The 22317-nt window shown below is 34.4% G+C and overlaps 1 protein-coding gene across 1 annotated transcript in view; it reads left to right on the top strand.

The window, feature by feature from the left end:
• LOC138701409 (uncharacterized) overlaps positions 1–14061 on the top strand; it is a 39726-nt gene extending 25665 nt beyond the window's left edge. Inside the window, exons 5-7 of the mRNA XM_069828267.1 lie at positions 4162–4385; positions 8187–8372; positions 13379–14061. Coding sequence (XP_069684368.1) covers positions 4162–4385; positions 8187–8372; positions 13379–13681 — 713 coding nt within the window. The 3' untranslated portion in view covers positions 13682–14061. The remainder of the gene's footprint in view (positions 1–4161; positions 4386–8186; positions 8373–13378) is intronic.
• Positions 14062–22317: the final 8256 nt, after the last annotated feature.

The following is a 22317-nucleotide window of genomic DNA, read 5'->3' as shown; positions in this document are numbered from 1 at the left end:
AGATGGATGGGAGAGAGTGTGGAGAAGGTCTGGAGAGCACTATTCTTCTTGTACCTTCTCCCATAGAGTGTCTTTCTGAGGAGGTTCCACTATGATCTGGATGGAATCAGTATGCAAGAAAAAACGGACCTGGTGTTCGTTGAGCATGGCGCATCGCTATGTGGAAGGAACTCTTACAAACAATGTTGTACCTTTTGCACCTTTCATCGGGGACAACTTCGTTCTAATGCAGGATAATGCCCGTCTCCATGTAGCGTAATGTGTCATCAACTTTCTCCAAGAGGTGGGGATTCAGAGAATGGACTGGACAGCACGCAATCCAGATCTTAATCCCATAGAGAACTTACTGAATTTGCTGAGAAGATGTATACGGAATAGGATGCTTGCACCAGAAGACTTACACCAGCTCAGGGAAGTCATGCAACAGGAGTGGGACAACCTGGATCATCAGGGTACCGGAAATATTTAGAGCATGTCTGAGAGGATCGAAGCTGTAATTGCGGCTAGAAGAGGGAATATATAGTGATGATTGATCTAGTGAAGTGAAAAAAAGTATTAAAACGTGGTAAAAAGACATTTGGAACGATTATATTCGTTTTGAGCGGGACATGCTCAGAAAGTGTCAATGAAAAATGGAGAGGAAGATGCTGAACATCACACTTAGACACAGACTACGTAACGAAGACATAAGGAGACAAACACATCTCAAAGACGCAGCAGAGACGGTTGACAAGCTGAAGAAGAAATGGGCAGGACACGTGATGCGACTCAACGAGAACTGGTGGGCATACATCCTTATGACATGGGACCCAAGGATTGGCAAACGCAACGCTGGAAGACAGAAGACAAGGTGGGCAGACGAACTTAGATCAAGATTCAGCCATCTACGGTCAAGAACAGCGAAAGACCGACAACAGTGGAAACTAATCACAAAGTGACTTACATTCCAAACAGTGACTAGTGAACAGTGGACTCTTCAGTGTTAACCCAGACAGCATCCCAAACTATTACATTACAGAAATGACCATCATTCCCAGAGTGGCTAACCAGGAACTGCATAGTCAGGAGGCCCTTACCCTTCACAGGATTTCGTGGCTATTCTTAATTCTTAATATTCGTTTAATAATGTTGGTTCCTTTTGTGCAGTGCAATACAGTGTTGAAACAGAAAAAGTGCAACATTGCTTTTTTTGTTCTTATTTTTTCGTCCTAATGGGTCCAAATTATGTTAATAGCCCTAAAATATTGTACAATGCAGACATGCACTGCTGTCATACTTCAAGTCACATAGTGTAATGTACCCTTATAATATGATTACCAATCTTTATTCAGTGGTAATAGATTTTTTTTAATTCCTTGCAGATTTAATTAGCCTTTCTTTTAATTTAAGGGGACTCATACAGTAGCTGTGCTTCAGATTGTAAACCTTTCACAAAATTTTAAATATCTCAGAAATAATTCTTTGGCTCTTTCTCATTTTTTTACACAAGTAAGTAAGTGGTATTTGGGCCTCTCATTTGGCATCAACAAATTTATAATTATCAAATTAATTAATTTTTTTGTTATTTACACAATTTAAAGGAAATAATTTGCTGCAGCATAAGAGGAAAAACATAGTATCTTCCCAACCAACTGTCAGATTCTAAGTTCCTTTTTTATTTCTGACTCCAGAAATGCAGTGTTAAGAGGGTGGACCACAGTGAACGTTGTATGTTACAAAGTTTTGAACTAGCCCTACATTTTGTTTTATTTTGTCTTAAGAAAGTCATTTTTATTTTACATTATTTACTTAAAATTTGTGAAATTATGATTATATCTCTATGAAAGTGGTTCATACTCTACAGTTTGAATGGCTAAAGATATCCCGAAAATTTGAAACAATTTGAACAATTAGTTCAAGAGATATGTTTATAATTTAAAAAATAGCAGCAAATTATTTCGCTTAAATTTTGTAAATAAAAATAATGAGCTATTATGATAATTATAAATTCGTTGATGCCAAATGAGAGGCCAAAATACCACTTATTTGTGTACAAAAAATGAGAAAGACCCGCTGAATTATCTCTGAGATATTAAAATTTTCTGAAAGGTTTACAATCCGCAGCACTGCTCCAGTATGAGCCCCCTTAAGCAAGAAATTAGATATTTGTCTGCTCATTTTCTTCTGATACTTGAAATTCCATCAAATGTGTGACTTTTTCTACACAAATTACAGGTACTACAAAACTTAACATGTTTGGTTTGTCTATTTAAAAGTCATGAATCGAATACAGTTTTATTGAATTAATTAAATTAAAACTTTCAAGGTTTTGTGCTGCATCTTCCTTAAATCTTCAGGATTTCGATAATGACATTTTTGCTGTTGATGGAATCAGGATGGCAGGATTACAAGGAATATTGTAGATTGCATCACTTGTCTAATACAACTTTGTTGTACACCGCTGCCCACATTGCATATGTGACTAGTTGCAGGAAATGGGACCTATAGTCGGATTTTTCATTTTTTGTTTTTTGTGGTTTCAAAAAGAGGATGAAATACTGATCATTTAAAAAGAAATCATGGTTCTAGGTGCTATAGTTTTTAATATATTAATTGTTGAATGTTGATATTACATTATGTACTTTTCGAGAAAAATACAATTAAAGTTTTCACTTGTTTACTTGGCAACTATAAGAAAGATTTAGGTATTTAAGAAGTGCTGTGTAAAACTACGTCCTAGTTCAGTATGTAAAAAAAAGCCTACAGGTTGAATCTAACCTTACCTGGGACACGCATATCAAACACATGTGCAAGAAAGTATTTTCCACTCTTCACTCATTAAAAAGATTGTACCACTATCCAGCTAAATTAAAGCAGACGCTTGTACAGACTCTTATTATGCCACATTTCGATTATTGTGACGCTTTATTCAGTGATCTCAGGGTGGCTTTATCCCAGAAACTGGAACGTGTTCATAATGCGTGTGTTCGTTTCATTTGTAATGTCTGCTACTATGATCACATTTCGCCTTCTTTCGATAAATTATTGTGGCTCAGGTTAAATGAGAGGAGAAAGTTACATTCCCTTTCTCTCTTATACCGAATTTTGCACACCTCTACTCCCTCTTACTTATCTGTCCGATTCCACAGTCTTTTTCAGTATCATAACTTAAATACTCAATCACAATATAAGACGCTAGAAATACCACTCCACACATCATCTCTTTATTCTTCATCTTTCACTGTTGCTACTTCTCGTCACTGGAATTCTCTGCCGCCTGAAGTCAAGGGCTGCCGAACTTTAATTTCCTTTAAATGTAAATTAGAGAAATATCTTATGAGTTGCCAGACCTAACACGTTGCAAATATTTAATGGAATGTGTTCCACGGTATTTATTTTTATTTTTTTTTATATTTTTATTTTATTATTTTTTTTTTGTTTCTTATTTTTATTGTGTAATCATGTAAATCGTGTTTATTTATCACTTAACACCAATATGTATCCCACTGTGTTGCTTTTTTTTATTATTAATCTATTTTTTGTGTACATTTTATTCAATTGTCGGTTTCTGGTTTAATTATGTGAATCCTACTTAATTGTAATCTAATACTAATATGTATACTAATGTGTTTATTTTTATTTCTACTGTGTACATTTTTTTATTGAATTATTGGCTTCTGTTTTTATGTGATTCGTATTTGATTCTAACAACATTAATATGTATTCCACTATGTTTATTTTTATTTTATGAGGTAAATTTTTATGTAACTACCTCTTTTGATCTCATTATGTACCTAAATTGTATCAGTATGTAATTACTTAATTCTGATCCAGTTTTATGTTCAATTATGTAAGCAAGTTTTAATCCTGGTTGAGTGTAAGAGAAGGCCTTACGGCCTTAACTCTGCCAAGTTAAATAAAGCCATTATTATTATTATTATTATTATTATTATTATTACAGGTAGCACAAGATGTCAAAACATAGAAACGCAGTTTTTACACCGCAACCTCCTGTAAATTTCCTTTCATGACTTCACGTTCCTTTTTGCCCAACGGATCACATATTGTGTACATATCAGTGTAGAGATTTGTCTTTGCACTTTTTAGGGATTTGTTTTTAATGGTGGATGTGTTAACACACACATAAAAATTTGTCGGTAATAGTAATTCTTCTGTCCACAGGAAATGTAGATAGTGAAAATGGTGCAGAAAGCTTGAACAGGAATATAATCGGGCCTCTCTTCAAGCCAGCTGCTCCTTTTGAGTTTAGAGAGATAATACACAAGACGATTATTTCTCAGCAGTATGGAAGGATGCAGTCTCCGTGCATAGAAGAGGAAAGTAACCAGAATGCAGTTGCCATTATAAAGAACAGCAATCACAAAAACAGTAAATCTCATAATAAGGTTCGTAATCGTACTATTTAAAAAAATATCATCATTAAAAACTAGCCATGGTTATGTGAAATTACATCATTAATTACTTGAAGAAATAGCATTTATTAGCTAAAACCTGTTTTGTTGTTGAGGACAGAGGTTTGAAATTTCCAAACCATTGACAACATAAACTCGTGAGGATTATTAGAAAATATACAATATAGTGATTCGAGAGGAATCTATACTAATAATAAATTTGTAGCCGAAAATTTTCTGGTAATTTTCGATTTTCCAAAAATAATTGGTCCTAACATATATAATTAAGCGCCCTGAAACCGAAAATCGCTTTTTTGAAATTTTTGTTTGTATGTTTGTCTGTCTGGATGTTTGTTACGTTTTCACGTGATAATGGCTGAACCGATTTATATGAAAATTGGAATATAAATTAAGTTCGTTGTAACTTAGAATGTAGGCTATGTAGGATTCAAAATATTTTATTTAAAAGGGGGGTTATAAGGGGGCTTGAATTAAATAAATCGAAATATCTCCCTTATTATTAATTTTCATGAAAAATATTACATAACAAAAGTTTCTTTAAAAATAATTTCCGATGAGTTTCATTCCATGCAAAATTTTGATAGGACTGATATTAATGAAATAAATGAGTTTCAAAATTACAATAATAATGCCATCTAATGAAATAAAAAACAAATGACTTCGTTTATAAGGGGCCTTGGACAACAAGAATCGAAAGCTATGAAACATAGCCTACAGAGAATGTTTCTGTGTTTGTATGAAGTAATATTGGAAACTAAATTAACCAATTTGTATAATGAATTATTAATTCACCATTGGAAAGTGTAGTTTCTCTAGATAGACATAATGCTATAATGTTATTACAGTAACTTCTGAGAGAATCGAGGACAGGTAAGATTAAAATAGCTTCTTATGCACAGAAAACTTGATAGGCATTCATTTTCTGTATTTCCTAAAATAATTTTTATGACCAAATGAGTGGTCTCTGGATCAAAATGATCGCATTTTAATTTTTTTAATACAATTTAAGTAACATAATAAACGATTTATCCTTCTATCAAACACGAATATTCCCTGGATCAAATTTCCTATTTTAATTATGTAATTACTATATATTTATTTCTAACGGGTGCAGTGGAGCGCATGGGTACGGCTAGCGGCAAATATTTTAGTGAGTGGTAATATGGACTATTCTGAGTAAAAATTTGAAATAAACATGCGTCTAATTTTCAATGGGTGTGGAGATACGCATAACAAGCATTAACAAGTGGCAAGAAGGAAAAACAGATGGCTCAATGATTACATTTATTGTTTATTTACATGGTATCAATACAGTTTAACAGTTCAGTGCTTATTGTCGTTTTGTTGACGACAGTAACTGTTGCTCTCCTGAGGTCATCTTATCGTTCTTTTATGAGGGCAGCATTATTTATAATGTGGGCGATCAGTTCTTCCCTTGTGTTTACTTTGTTTTTGTACACTTCTCCTCCATACCTACAGACAGAAATCGACAGGAGTAAGATCTGGCATGCACACGCATGTATGTGTCCTCGCACAACTTTCCAACAATTAAATTTGATACATATCGCGACCATGGACTCCATCGTTTCATCTACAGAAGTTCACAGGTCCGAGTTTCCTAGTTCCTATCGAATTTCATTTAAAACCTTCAGCAATTATACAGTTTTATTATTTAGACTAGCAATTATACAGCTTTATTATTTAGACTGTTTGCTGAAATAGTTTTAGCTCTGTATATTACTATTAGATTATTATTTACTTGTTCTTAGATAACAATAGAAATTAAAAATGAGGTAATATATTGTTTAAATTTTCCATACCTTTGCATATGACCTCGGTAGTAATTTTTTAAAATCTGTTTATTGGTAAAGGACTTGTATTGTGAGGATCCATGAAATTTGAATTTTTTACTTACACTAGTATGAAAGATAGATAAATGGTAATGGAGTACCTGATCAGTGTTACAGTGTTCAGTAAATGACTATACAACATGGCGCATGAAATGTCATACACTGAAAATATCTAATAAAACGTTTAATTTTGGGTTTAGAACTTTCATATTTTGTGACGAGTAGCCTTAGTTCATGCATGGTTCAGTAGAATGCAGCATTTGTCAGTGTCGCACATGTGCAGTGCCACCCGCTGAGATTTGTGAAACATGGTGGACAAGGGCCGGTTGACGCTCAAACAGAAAGTGAAGACTGTGTTGTTTTACGCTGAAACAAAGAGTGTAGCCGTGACTCAGGAACGTTTTCGTGTTTATTTTCGTACGAGATGGACTCCCTGCAGACAGACAGTGTACAGATTAGCCCAAAAATTTGAAACTGATGGCGGCAATTTAATAGATATTTTCAGTGTATGACATTTCATGCGCCACCCTGTAGTTTGTTATATTGTGTCACCAAAAAACATAAAAACAAACAAAAGTCATGAAGCTGCAAAAAAGAAAATGCATGAATCCCACTTGAACTGACTACTGGTTGATATTTCCAAGATGTTTTCCAAATCCCAAGTCTCATCTTGCCAAAATATCTTTATGATACTACTAAAACAAGGTAACCACTCAGATTATCCAGCATTGTTATATAACCCATTAAAAGAGTTAGAAAATAATCTTAGAAAGTAATTTTGTATGTAATATTTACAGTTTTTACAGAATAAAAGTCACTTTCGTTTTTGTCTCTGATGGGTATTAAGTTATTTTTGCGAAGTAATTACTGTAATATAAACGTCTTGAAGTCGTAAAATTCTTTCCTGAAAAGGTTTTTAATACCATATTTAATCTGCCATAGGACTTAGACACTATAGTATGTCCCTTACTTTTTAAAAGCCAAAATACAAAATGTTGTAATAATTTCGTTTTAGTTATAAATATCTATATTATATAAGTTGAAAATAAAATAGTGTATTTTTAATCCTCTCCCAAACCAAGTGATTTTATGAAGTTTGCACCTATAAGACCTTGCGCCAATTTTGGAAGTAAAAATAGACAGGTAAATACAGTAATTAGGGTGTAGCGCCGAAAGTTACCCAGTATTTGCTATTAATGGGTTGAGGAAAAACCCCAGAAAAACCTCAACCACGTAACTTTTCCCAACCTGGGCCCACTCGTTTCATAGTCAGGAAAATATGGTAATTAGAGGTATATAAATAATTATTATTTCTGAAGACAGAATAATTTATGCCATATTATTAATCACATGATCTTGTGTATGAAAAGTGTAGTTATGAGTAACTACCATTTTTTTTTCCTAAATGGAAACTTTTTGGAAGTAAAAATAGCCAGGTAAATACAGGAATTAGGGTGTAGCGCCGAAAGTTACCCAGTATTTGCTCTTAATGGGTTGAGGAAACACCCCAGAAAAACCTCAACCACGTAACTTTTCCCAACCAGGATTTGAACCTGGGCCCACTCGATTCATAGTCAGGAAAATATGGTAATTAGAGGTATATAAATAATTATTATTTCTGAAGACAGAATGATTTATGCCATATTATTAATCACATGATCTTGTGTATGAAAAGTGTAGTTATGAGTAAACTACCATTTTTTTTTTCCTAAATGGAAACTTTTTTTTTTAGTGGAAATGATTGTATTTCTTGTACATCATTTTCAGATGAATTGACTCATAGATCTTGAATCTGAATGAAAATTCGTCCATTAGTTGAGAAGATATTCATGTACTCTGACATTTCACCATTACTCCAGTATCTCATTTCCTCCAACTACAGCCCAGATTTTCACATTGCACTTTTTATATCCTACTCTTGCAGGTAACATATGGACGTAAAGTTCTGTTGACTTTCGCATCTGATGGACTACATACAGCACAGCAGGTTGCTGCAGTGTTCAGGAAGACGAGGGAGGATTTGCCACGCATTGGTGTCGTGATTCTAAATGAACACTTTGATACAGTAAATAGCAATCCTGAAGAATTCATATTTTGCTGCTTCCATCAGGTAAATATCTCGAGAACTTGTTAAATATTTACAGTAATATAATAAACTTTAAAATATTCAGGTGGTGAAATGAATTTATGCTACGAGAAATGTTATTGTGTTATAATTGTGAAATGGTCGAAAATTTACGTACATATTTTCTATATCTACAAAAAAAAAATATATATATATATATATATTTTTTTTTTACTTACATCTGCCCTTTTTATAATATAGATTAATGGGAAAACTTTAATTTCTAACTTTCTTAATTACAATGCAAATTGACTTTATTGGTGTGATGTTATTACATAATCAATTTTTGAAGTCAGATAGGCTCAAGTTTTTTTGCACTTCATATTGTGTTTCTACTAGTTTTTTGGTTGTCAACTGTTATATAATGTATCATCACATTAATTCCTGCTGTAAAGATGCACGCAAAGAAGTCTTATATCTTATGCATTGTGTAAATGTGCGAAAAGCATAAATGATTATATTACATCTGTTTTAATGGGGTCCGGCATAACTGGGTTTTACTGTGGTTCAACTTTTTCACTGTAATGGATATTAAATGCAGAGGCAGTAGAAGTATAGACAAGATTATTGAGCTCTCTGGATTTCTTAAATAGCAAAAAGCTAATATTGCTTCTCCACTTTTGTCTGTCAGCAACCTCTTCTTCTGTCAGATTATGATAATTCATATTACATGTAATCTCATCCACCCATTGCTCCTTTGCCCTTTACTTTCCTTTTCGTCAGTCTAACATTTTTTTTTTTTATTTTGTGACGTAACATTTTTCAGATGCTTGTACTACCATAGTCTTTCCTATTACTTCAAGAACAGTGTTCTTTACATCCATAACTTCTGTTTACAAATTTATGTCCAACATAATTTTCTTGATTTCTTGAAATCCATAAATTCATCTTAGTTATTAGCAGTTTGACTTCGTGTTCGGTATTTGTTTAAGGTTTTGCTCTTTGTAGAGAACACAAAATAACTGACCATGGGATAAATGAATTGAAAAAAAAATTAAATTATGGTTTATTTAATGACGCTTGCAACTGCCGAGGTTATATCAGCATCGCCGGTGTGCTGGAGGAGTTCTTTTACATGCCAGTAAATCTACTGACATGAGCCTGTCACATTTAAGCACACTTAAATGCCATCGACCTGGGCCGGGATTGAACCCACAACCTCAAGCACAAAAGGCCAGCGCTATACTAACTATGCTACCCAGGCCAATTGAATGCTGTTGCTGATATTAGAGACACACAGAGAGTGTGACAGAGATAGAAGATAGTATTTAGTATTTTTGTTCTTTCTGTCTTATGCTGCACCTTTGAGTGATAGAGTAATCTTGAACCAAACTACTTCACTGGCATAATGATGTGAGATTCTGACAAACAGAAGAAAGACAAGAACAAAATTATTTGTCACATAGGTCTGATATAAATATAAGAGATGCTACCGTATTAAAAAAAAAAAGAAAACATAACAAACCACGAAACATTGGCCTTACTTACAGAAGCAATTAAACAGCGCTGTAAGGGAACTGCCAGAACATTATCATCAGCATCATCATCATTAACTTCTTCTTCTTGTTCACTCATGTTGGTGTTAGATTCACAGTCTCTAAGATTTATAATGAGATTCCGAACGATGTCATCTCTTGCACGTTCTTTATGAAAATCCTCTTCTTGTAGCTTTTCGGCATGTATAATACGAGATACCCAGTTCTCTCTCGTAATTCTGTCAATTTCTTCGTTCGTGAGCTGATCAACTTCTGCAAGTCGAAATCTGTTGTTTAATAATGCCACTTAATCCCTTAATTGTTCCCCAAAGGAGCTCGATAGTGTTATATTAGCAATAATACAGAGGCAAATGAATAACTTTGTGGCTCGTTTCTAAAGCTATCTCATCTAATTTTTGGAATATTCATTATTAATAGTTCACAAAAAAGTATATACACATAATCATTAACATTAACATAATCACAATTTATACTTTTACACATAAATATACAATTTTTAACTCAATTTCTAGAAATTACATACTTAATATAAGTTGTTTTATCTTGCACTTGCGTCTAGTTTTAGTGCAAGACTGTCTGAAAATGGGACTGTCCCATTCAAGCAGGATGTCTGGTCACATTAAGTGTGAGTTGTTAATTTCCGAATTTGGTCGAAATTTGTAGCTACTGTCACGCACTCATGTAATTGACAGTTTCTTGAAACCATGCTTATGTAAAACTTTGTGATTAGTGTCACTAACACGCGGATTACTGGTACAATTACATATTAAATCAACTTGGGACATGTCTTCACCGATACCTTGTAACATCTGATGTGATAGAGAAATGCAGTCCCATCTCTTATATCTCAGTTCGAAAAAACAAGAGTTGCTGGCTAGCGAGGATAGACATGGGGTTTGGACAGTCAACTTCAATAAAAATAGCTCTTTCTCATGACTTTACAAAAAAATCCTATGTATAATACATTTTGTGCACTTAAAGAAAGAAATAAAATGCCTTTACCATAGCAGGCTTGCATGGTTGTTAACTAGACTACGTTGCAGCAATCTCACTGACTGATTGCAGAATAGCGGTCATGTCTAGCCCTGTCTCATAGTTGTTCTGTGTTCACTATAGGTATATCGCACAGGAGTCCACACCTGTGGAGTAACAGTTAGCGTGTCTGGCCGCGAAATCAGGTGGCCTGGGTTTGATTCCCAGTCAGGGCAAGTTACCTGGTTGAGGTTTTTTCCGGGATTTTCTCTCAACCCAATATGAGCAGTACTGGGTAACTTTCGGTGCTAAACCCGACTCATTTCACCAGCATTATCACCTTCATCTCATTCAGACGCTAAATAACCTAAGATGTTGAAGAAGCATCTTAAAATAATCTACTAAAATTTAAAAAATATATATCGGACAGGAACTTAATATGTTATTATAATTCAGATATAATACTAGGTGGTTCAATAAGTAATGCACATCATTTTTTTTTCTCATTCAAAGTTCGTTTTATTATAAGTCCAAATATATCACATTATTCCCCAATTTATTGGCTACAAATACCTATTTTTCTACGTAGTCTCCATTCATGTATTTCCTTTTTATCCTCTGGTTGAATGGAAGAGAAGGCCTCATGGTCATAACTCTGTCAGAAAAAAAAATAAAGTATTATTATTATTATTATTATTATTATTATTATTATTATTATTATTATTATTATTATTATTATTCAGATCTATGACATGTAGCACATATGGGGACGAATCCAGAAATGCATATAGAGTGTTAGTTGGGAGGCCGGAGGGAAAAATACCTTTGGGGAGGCCGAGAAGTAGATGGGAAGATAATATTAAAATAGTTTTGAGGGAGGTGGGATGTGATTGTAGAGACTGGATTCATCTTGCTCAGGATAGGGACCAATGGCTGGCTTATGTGAGGGCGGCAATGAACCTCCGGATTCCTTAAAAGCCATAAGTAAGTATTCAATCTATGACCCTGCACCACCTAGATGTTAGAGCCTGTATGCCATCTCGGTACCATTCAGCTGGTCTTTCTCTCAGTCATGTCCTGATATCTCCTATAACCTGCTCATCATTGTCATATTGCTTCCCAAGGATCGCATCCTTCAGCAGACCAAACAAATGAAAGTCAGTGGTACGAGATCTGGACTGTAGGGCGGTTGAGGAAGGACAGTCCACCCAAGTTTTGTGATTTCTTAACGAGTGTGCACACTTGTGTGTGGCCTCACCTTTGAATAGCCTGAACGGCGGGTAATTGTGTGAACACTACCCACAGAGATGCCAACTTAAAACAGCAAGTTGTTTGGATATTACTCACCTGTTGTCCCAAATAAGTCTATCAGTGTGTTCAGCTGTCTCCTATGTTACAACAGCATGTGGTTGTCCCTAGCTTGAAAGATCTGATAGTCTCGCTTTACCTCGTTCTGTCGCTGACACTTTGCTAACCCAACGATTGACAATACACCTATCCACTGATCGATCCCCATAGACATGTTGTAAGCGCCTGTGAATGTTGCAATTGTTTCCTGCTCCACAAAGAGAAATTCAATCACAGCTCCCTGCTTTGTACATGTTTCACATGCAGGGGAGATTGAACAGGCTATGTTTACAATACTAAATTTCTTATGTTCAGGTGCAGTTTTCTCAAGAATTGTAAGAGCTGAATGATTGAATTCTTTATAGTAGATATTACAAACCTAGTTTTATATATAACCTCATTTCATAGTTGCTTCTTACTAAAATTTGTTTTAAAATATTTTTCAACTTTTAAATTTTTTTACTTAAATATCTATAATTATAGTGTACTATATTCACGTAACTGTTTAAATTATATTACATTTGGTTTAGTGCGTAGATTTTGTTGTAATAAGAGGCTCAGTGAAATTTGAAATTTTTATTTCAAGTACTTTCTGAGAAAAATGCACCTGAGGACACAAAAATGTACATTCAGAAAAAACGAATGTAAAGTTTTTTTTATTTTCACTTACTAAGAAATCGCCCTAAAATTCTCCAGCTTCATATTTTCGTCTTCATCGTCTTCTCTCTTCCTCTTTCTGTCTCTTCTTGTTTTTCTTGCCTGTTTCCCTGAGTTATAAGGGTATGACAAGTTGTACGACAAAAGGGGGCGTGGTAATATATCCCTGGAGATAGAAAATGTGTGAAAATCAAAACAAAAACAACAATAACAACAAAATTAGATACATTGAAATATAAAATGACACAAAAACAAAACAAATTTTCCAATTTTTGAACAATTCGGTGTTCAATCTCCCCTTAAAACTAAACTACGAGTACATCACGACCATTTAACGGAAAACAGTGAAACTATATGACGAAATGTAGGAAGTTTTAAAGATGATGTGTATAAAATTTCGTTATTTTCCAATGAAAGGCAGCCGAGAAAAAAATTATGTGCTTCACTTATTGAACTGCCCTCATATGTATAAAGAGTAGTATGTTCCATTTAATGATACAGATTTGTTTTTCTATTTAGGTGGATTATGTGGTGCCAATAATCACAGAAGAATACCTCAGAGCCATTTCCTTCAATGATGTTGCAACAGGAAGTTCTATGATGTGCATGGACACGAAATATATACAGTTTATTTTTAACCTGATGAGTACATACTATTTGAGAAATGGGTGTATCAATGATAAAATTAGGTGTGTTGTGCCAGACAGGCTTGTATATCTGACACAGAGGCACCCGATCATGTCAAGGCCACAATTTCAGGCTTGGGTCAAGGAAAGTGAAACAGAAGAATTGAGCCGTCGAATACTCAGGTCTAGGTTTTAAGAGACTGACTTTGGGAGGAGGGAGGGATATATTTTTTATATGTATATGTTATACGCACTTTTATCATTATATGTGAAGTTCTGACATAGAAATTATGCTTTGTTTACGTATTCTATATATTTTATGTGTTAATTCATATTAAATAGTTATATGTTAGACTGTCATTACCTGATCTTTAAGATTATTGTAATGTTATGCATTTAATTATGTATGTCAGGAGTTCAGTTGCATGGAAATTGGTTTACGAACATGAACTACATCGTAATGAACAATAACACTAAAATAATATGTGTGTTTAAGTTAAGCAATCCTGTATTGAGGATTTAAGAATATATATATGGTGTAATAATTAAAATTTAATTAAAAGTGTTAGAACTTCATTTCACATGGTTCTTATTTTTATACTTAATTGTGCAGTACACACTGTCGAGAACAAACACTACCGTTAAAGTTTTATAACTCGGTAACTAATAAATTTATATAAATGCTATTTGCTGCAGGGGACAGAAAAACTCGCGAAGTTTTTATGGTGGCAAGACCGTAATTTCATTCCTCTTGATTTCCACTAAATGTTATTGTTGTTAAGTTTCATGATAGTAACACTTATCCCATGTTGCAGACATTTTCGCGTTGATATGTTCATTTGTTTAATCAAAATGGCATTATGTAGAAAGTTATTGATCACTTTAAAAACTTGGTAGGATCCTGTATCTTTTACAGCAGACGGCATTTGGATAAATGTGTTGATTGTTGAGTTATGAAACTTTCTTATCTAGGGTGATCAGTTTCACATCAGTAGAAAAGAGGACAGAAAATATATACGTCGATTTATACTTAGGCTTATATTATACTTTAAATTACATCAATATCTATTTTATTACAAAATATTTACAGTACAGATTTAGGCTCATATCATACTTAAAAGTATGTTAATATCTATTTTGTTACAAAATAATTACGATAAAAATAATAATAATGATTGTACAGTTAGCATGAAAGTCAAGGGAAGTGTAATTATTAAAGAGGACAGAAAATGGGCAGAATAGACAGATTACGAGGTGAGAATGCGGAAATGGATTTACATTCGCACCTTGATGTCTTGATCTCTCGATTTACTAGCTGCCTGTGAGCAATGACCATAACAAGGAGGAGCAAAAGGAGTTACGATGTTGGCAAAGAGTATATTTCATCGATGCTGCCACCTACAAGCAAATTACTTGAAATAGGCGTTAAATCAGATAATTTCAAAATATCAGGCATACAAGTTACAAAAAAGGAGGACATTTGTTGAGTTTTAAAAAGTCTGCCCGGACCCCGGACAAAAGCCTAAAAAGGAGGACATGTCCGGATAAAAGAGGACATCTGGTCACCCTTTTCTTATCAGTAGTGTTCTTTCCGAACACTTTGTAATTAGGAATGTTGGGAAGGGAGAGAAAAGTAAAAAGTGTTGAGTTCTTCATGGAGCAGCATTGAAGTTTAAATAAAGCATAACTACATGATTATTAGAAATAACCTAGTTTTTGCAAAATGCAACTATGTTGTGTTTCAAATCCTTTCAGGTTAAAATATCATGAGTTTGAACTTTCGAAATAACGAGAAATTTTTGTTTTTAGCACAAATTTATTCTAAATGTTTTTGAAAAATTTATGTGCTGAATTAATACAATAAGCTTCAGTGAAGCTGAGTTCTCTGTGCACTGCACTGTTGGCGGGCATGGCAGTAATTAGAGTTAGCTGGATTTGTTAGGTAGTGGAATTTTCTAAAAGATTGTGACTAAAATACGAGATGTTCAGTGCACAAATGGCCCAACCCACAAAATTATATTTACACTTCACCTCTGTAACAGTGCGTGAAATGCAGTACACAAACGAAATCTGTGCTGAAATCTCTTGGAAAACCTGGGAATGATGATTAGACTGGTTTACACTTTGAAGAGAACAATATAAAGAGCTCTTTAAAGCAATAAACTCGGTACAGTAAAACTCCTCTTTTACACTTTTCAGGAGACCAGTAAGAGATGGAGTACAGTGAAACCTTTCCTTACGGACAACTCCAAGATACGGACAGATTTTTATATCCCAACTGCAATAATATAATGTTGTTATGTATCAGTATGTTAAATCTTTCAATCTTATGGCTTAACGCAAAATATAAAACAAATTAACTCAGTGTTTTATATATTTACATAATGTTGTATTATTCTACAAAGTTTTCACCCTCCTAGGGGCATCATCAGGTACAGTGGTGTTTACAATATCAAATATCTAAAATCAATTAAAAGAATATGACCACATGTTCAAAGTAATGCATCATAGTAGAGTAGTAATATGTGCAGAATATCAAGCATAGTGTACAATTGAATAATATATCAGAATACACATACACATTATAAATTAAGGCATAACCAGATCAAAATATTAAAATCACAAGCCTAAATGTCTCTTAATTGTATGTTATGTTGATAGTATCAAAATCAATCAAACTCCTGTATCTCCTCATGAGGAGCATAGGGCATTCACAAAGTGCCTCCATCGGACCCTATTTGTAGCCAACTTCTTCACTTCGCTCCATGTTTTCCCCTCCCTAGCAATTTCCTCCAAAACTGTTCTCTTCCATGTATTTTTTAGCCTTCCTCTTGTTCTACTACCCTGGGGGTTCCAATCCAAAGCAATTCTTTCTACTGCTCCATCTTCTTTCCTGATTGTGTGCCCTATCCAATTCCACTTTCGTCTTTTGTTAAAAATAAATGAAAAATACATGGATTCTTTTTATTAGTACACATTACATAAACACTCAATAAACAAGTGAAATCTGAAAGTCATTTTTCTGCAATAACGAACAACTACATAATGTGTTTAGAACAATAAAATGGTCGTCATGAGCCGAAATTACTCGTTTTCTCCCTGAACCGGGTCTCCTGGAATAATCTCCTGTCTCTCTAAAGCGATGGTACACTCGTACGGTCGGTCGAGGAATCCCGAGAACTGCAGTCACATAACGCTGACTATTCCCACCTTCCATCAATGCAACCACTTTTGCTGAATCGGTAGGACTTAGTGACATTTGTATGCAATGAAGTACTCCAATACTGCCTCAAAAGAGCTTACCAGTCTGTAGACATCTTCAGCCTAGCTCGAAATGAGTCCGAGAAGTTTACACACAATATTACAAGAAGAACGAATCTCCTTTTCAGATCATTGTTGGCTATTACGTATTCAGTATTACATTGTTACGTATCACAAAGTAAATGAATAACTAAATGAACCTCAGCACACCTACAATTATTTTAAAAATCCTACAATTTAAAAAAAATTTAAAGAAAATGTAGTTGGCCCGGTTTTTTCGCAGGTGAGTGTATATTAAAGAACAAAAGTACGGTATCAAAATAAACACATTCTTAGCAAAATATTATGCAAATAAATTCACTGATAATGTTTATTTATCGTACTGGGAACTACATTCATTAGGCTTATTTCGATCCTTTGAATCTCCACTTCTCTTGTAAATCTGAAATTGAAAATAGATCTCTCTTTTTCGAGACGCATTTGGGGTCTTCAATTTGTTTTATTATGTTTTCCTTTCTATAGAATAAAATGTCTTCCATTTCTCGCCACCTCAGTAATTGCCGCTTCTTACTATACATGAAACAACAGCTCCATTGTTCTTCACTTACAAAACTTTCCCTGGCCACAATTCCTCCTCATAAGTAACTACCATATAACTATGTGCCTTTAGCACTAATTTAACGGATTTCGTCTTCTTTTCCATATCTAACTCACTGTAAATATGGAGAGAACACTGGAAACATCATAATCTGTATCCAATTCAATTTCATCCCTCTCATAGTCACTTACAGGGACGGTTGTTTTCCTTCTACCCTGAAGTTTTCATTTTACCGGACCATCATTCGTGCTAGTACCATTGATGCTGGAACAGCCTGTTTCTTTGTTTACTTGACTATAATGTTAAATGGTGTTTTAGAATATACTGAGATACCGTATTTGCAGAAGTAAATAATCACATTGATCACATTTTATTGAAACAAATATTTCAAAATGAAATACAACTATGGTCCACTAAAAATTGTGGTACATAGTTGGGGACTGACTTGTAGCCTTGAGGTTAAGCATTTTTCACGCGGAGTCCTTAACCTCTGTCAGTGTAATTATTACGTGAAAGTAAACACTACATAGCCAGGTTTAATTGTACAATGAATCATATATCTATAACGTACCAGTTTTACAGAGGAGAGCTTAATAAAACAGACAATCACAAACTGAATGATTTCGTGTCTTCACACATTCAATAGAATGATGCACACTGACCTTGTTAAGCATCCATATCATTGTCACGTGTAATTGTAGATAGAAGCATCTATGGGGAACATAATTCCATCACATTGGCGCCTTAAATGGCAAACACCGAACTCTTGGGGGACTAAGTAGTACATAATGCGTTTTGGACCATAGTTGGGTGCCTGGATTATAGTTATGGGAAATTACGGTACTCAATTTCTGTCTCTTTTTCAATAGTACAGATTCTGGAAACATCGCGAAGAATCTATATTATAAGCTAAACAATGTACAGACGTGGACAAATTATTAGACTAAATTAATTATATGTGCAACGAAGCTGTATTTATCGGTAGAAATAATGAACAAAAATGTATTTTGCACAGATATAATGAACAGAAAATTGAGTCTGGAGGTTACTAATATTTTTTGAACATTGCCTTATTCTTTATTAACACGTTGATTTTATCAGGGATGCTGGAAACCAAAGTTTGACACTTTCTTTGAATATCAGCATCATTTAGCCAGATATCAGACAGTGCTTAAATAAGTCCATGTTTTGTTGTAAGCCTCTTTTTGTTCACTTTCTTCTTCAGTATAGATCATAGATTTTCAATTTCGTTCATGTCCGGTCTTCTTGCAGGCCATGGGAGAATATCTTCTGCAGTATATAATCAAAACAACACCAGTACCAACATAGCCAGAAAAAAATATATTTAACCATTTTAAAAATATACCAGAAGATGTAAACAATCATATTTACAACAATAGATAGTCTGTGAATTATACTGGTAGTTGATATGACGAATTTGTCCACGTCTGTATTGTGCTTGATTTGCTCTCAGTCCAGACTGAAGGAAATTAAGCCTATAGCATGGGATTTTGCTTAAATTGTCTGCCTTACATGTGGCTAAGTGAACATTTATTTGATACCATTACAAAATTTAAGGAAACACTTAATGTTATATTCTTGTACAAAATAAAGAAACCGAATTAAAGGTATAGGAGAATGAGTATAACATAATCTATTTCTTCTTGTCCTTTCTCTTCTTTATTGACAACGATCAAATGCCATGATCCTCGGTAGAGACTGAAGCTATGGGGCATACGAGGTGCTAGGCAAGCAATCTTCAGCATACCTTCAAAATTTCAAACATAATTAATTAATGGTATTCAAATTTGCAACAAGTGCTGTAAGTTTCATATATTTCAGTTGTAAATTCTGAAATAATTTTAAGTTCCTTTCCTAAAGTTTGGAGATTAAATATCAGTTGAGTCCTATAGCAGGCTTCTCTGCAAAAACAACCATGTACTGTTTTTTTTTTTTTTTTTCAAAATATTGGGAAGACCGTCTTAACACGTGGAACAAATAGCTGGGACCACTTAGCATAGGAACTCTCTGTATGTTCAGAACAGAAAAATTCTAATAAAACAATCTAGTTTTTATGTTGCTGTGTATGGTTGTGAAACTTGGACTCTCACTTTGAGTGAGGAACAGAGATTAAGGGTGTTTGAGAATAAGATTCTTAGGAAAATAATTGGAGCTAAGAGGGATGAAGTTACAGGAGAATGGAGAAAGTTACACAACTCAGAACTGCACGCATTGTATTCTTCATCTAATTACATAATTAGGAACATTAAATCCAGACGTTTGAAATGGAGGCAGGGCATGTAGCACGTATGGGCGAATCCAGAAATACATTTAGAGTGTTAGTTGGAAGACCGGAGGGAAAGAGACCTTTGGGGAGGCAGAGACGTAGATGGGAGGATAATATTAAAATGGATTTGAGGGAGGTGGGATATGATGATAGAGACTGGATTAATCTTGCACAGGATAGGGACCGATGGCGGGCTTGTGTGAGGGCAGCAATGAACCTGCGGGTTCCTTAAAAGCCATCTGTAAGTAAGTAAGTAAGTTTTTATGTTAGCTATTCTAGGAGTATATACGATATTCTGCATACATGGGGCGAGAAATGGTAAGGACCCATGAAAAGCTCTTCGCTGTCAATGTGGTTATACCCATATGGTAGTGAGCAGCTCGTTGTTTGAGTGAAGTCTGTTTCCCAGCAGATTACATTATTATCATCATCATCATCATCATCATCATCACCATCATCATAACGAATTGAAGTAAATTTGTAAATGTGTAAAAGTAACATTTTATTGAATTGGAGCCAATTGATTAAAGTCTCGACGAATGTTTGCAGAAAAGAGAGAAAATATCACGATGGATGTTTGCTAACAAACGGGGATTTAAATATTTAACATACAAACGGATCATCTTGTCAAAAATGGTGAAAGATAATTATGACGAAGATAAAAATGATGACGATGACGACAATGATAATGATTGTGAGTAAAGCCAGCGTTTTGTCACCGAGTGAAGAAAACAGGTTAACTGCGCTGTGGGGATAGATGACAGCACATGTACATGATACATTTGGTATATCATATCATATCATATATCACATCACATCATATATCATATATCATATCGCTAACACTGGTTTATGAATACGAAAAACGTTAGTTCGCTGATCATCCACCGGAAGCCCCCGCTAAGAATGTCTATGAATATGGCCCTGAAGTTGTTAATCTTTAATTTTTTTCTACACAGTTTTGCAAACTGACCACTTTTCCTAGCTTCTTTCAGGAAAGGGATCAAAACCCGTGCGCAGAAGATAATAGAAAATGGAGTGCCGACAGTATCATGGTTAGGTCACAGTCTAGTATATACAGTCGCGAAGCTCAATACGTAGTAAATATGCAAATAATAGATAGTTGCTCACCACTAGGATCGCTAATATCGCCTCATTACAGGCAATGCAAAATAGTACCGTCACAGTCTATTGTTTCTAGCACCCTCAAAACTCAAGCTTCGTGACTGTATATAGTAGACTGTGGTTAGGTGTCGATTATTAGTCTGATTGAAACCGTTCTTTTCCGACCTGTATAGGAAATCGAAACATACAACCACACCATAAACACACAACTCACTCCACTCCAACTGGCTAGATTGAAATAAGATAAACAAAGATTTGCATGTTTTGGTGGACGATGATCATGCCAATACACACATCGATGTATCACATTTCATGTATTTACGGGAAATTGAAAGAAGTTTCCCGAAGTACAAACATTGCTTATCCGAAAGAACATTTTCGTTTGAAAATTGTAAAGTGTAGTCGACATAGTTATTCATTACAGACTTAATGGATTTAAGGAGAACTGCTGAATATCACAATCTAAAAATTTAGTGTTTGAACACAGGTTATACTTTTTCATTATTGTTCAAGTCTTGCAATGTTCTGATTACATCAAATTATAATAGTACAATATGCAACGAGCCTATAATGGTAGTAATTAAGACGCGAGTATGTTTGTTTATGAAACGAGCGCAAGCGCTCGTTTCATAATTTTCATACGAGCGTCTTAATTACCATTATAGACAAGTTTCATACGACTTTTTATGCTCGGCCATATTTGTAACTTGAAATTATTCATAAGCATTCATGTTATGGTTATGTAAGTGAGGAGCGGACCTGACCTAAATTGTGAGATGTGCGCAGACGCGAAAGTATTGATTTTTTCCGAGGCACGAATGTCATTGACCTTGATATAATCTAGAGAATAACATTAACATTAATCTTGATATTACCTGGAAATTGATTTAGAATTGAAAAACGAGATGACAAATTGAATTTATTTGAATATTATTTACAATTAACGCTAATTATTATAGTAACAGAACATAAACTTCTGCGACAGTATTGGATTTCCAGCCTCCGTGACTTTTCGGTATTTGTCTTTCGATTGCATATCCGAGAATAATCGATACTTGCGGTTTTATAATGGTACAATGGTGATTTCACACTGGCTAAACAACTGAATTTTAATGAATAGGTGTACTTTAATGAGGTGCATTAAAGGGCTACTACCAGGTGTATAATTACTACATTTCGGCATGGTCGAGCATAAATTATTATACAGTTCTATTTCATTGTAAAATAATAAATACGAGTAATATGTGATTTTCTTATAGTATAAACAATCATAATAACCTAAAACAGTGTTTTGCAAATAAATACAGTGATTTCTTTCGTAAGCTGATCGTAAAAGTTTATACATGCTCAGTAACAGTACTTGGGTTCTTGCCACATGGGTTGCGGCAAAACACAGTGGAAAGTGTACGTATATGTTGCAGTTCGATGTGACCAAACATTGGGCTCTAATTGTGAGACGTGAAGAAGGAAAAAAAAAACACACACACACTTCAAGAATTTACAATGTATTACTAAAACATACCTTACTTGTGCGAGAACATTTAAAATAACTTACAGAAAA

Source organism: Periplaneta americana, chromosome 6, assembly GCF_040183065.1.
Source record: "Periplaneta americana isolate PAMFEO1 chromosome 6, P.americana_PAMFEO1_priV1, whole genome shotgun sequence".
NCBI classification, from domain to species: domain Eukaryota; kingdom Metazoa; phylum Arthropoda; class Insecta; order Blattodea; family Blattidae; genus Periplaneta; species Periplaneta americana.
Note: the sequence above shows the minus strand (reverse complement) of the source record. Positions and strands in the feature narration are given on the sequence as shown.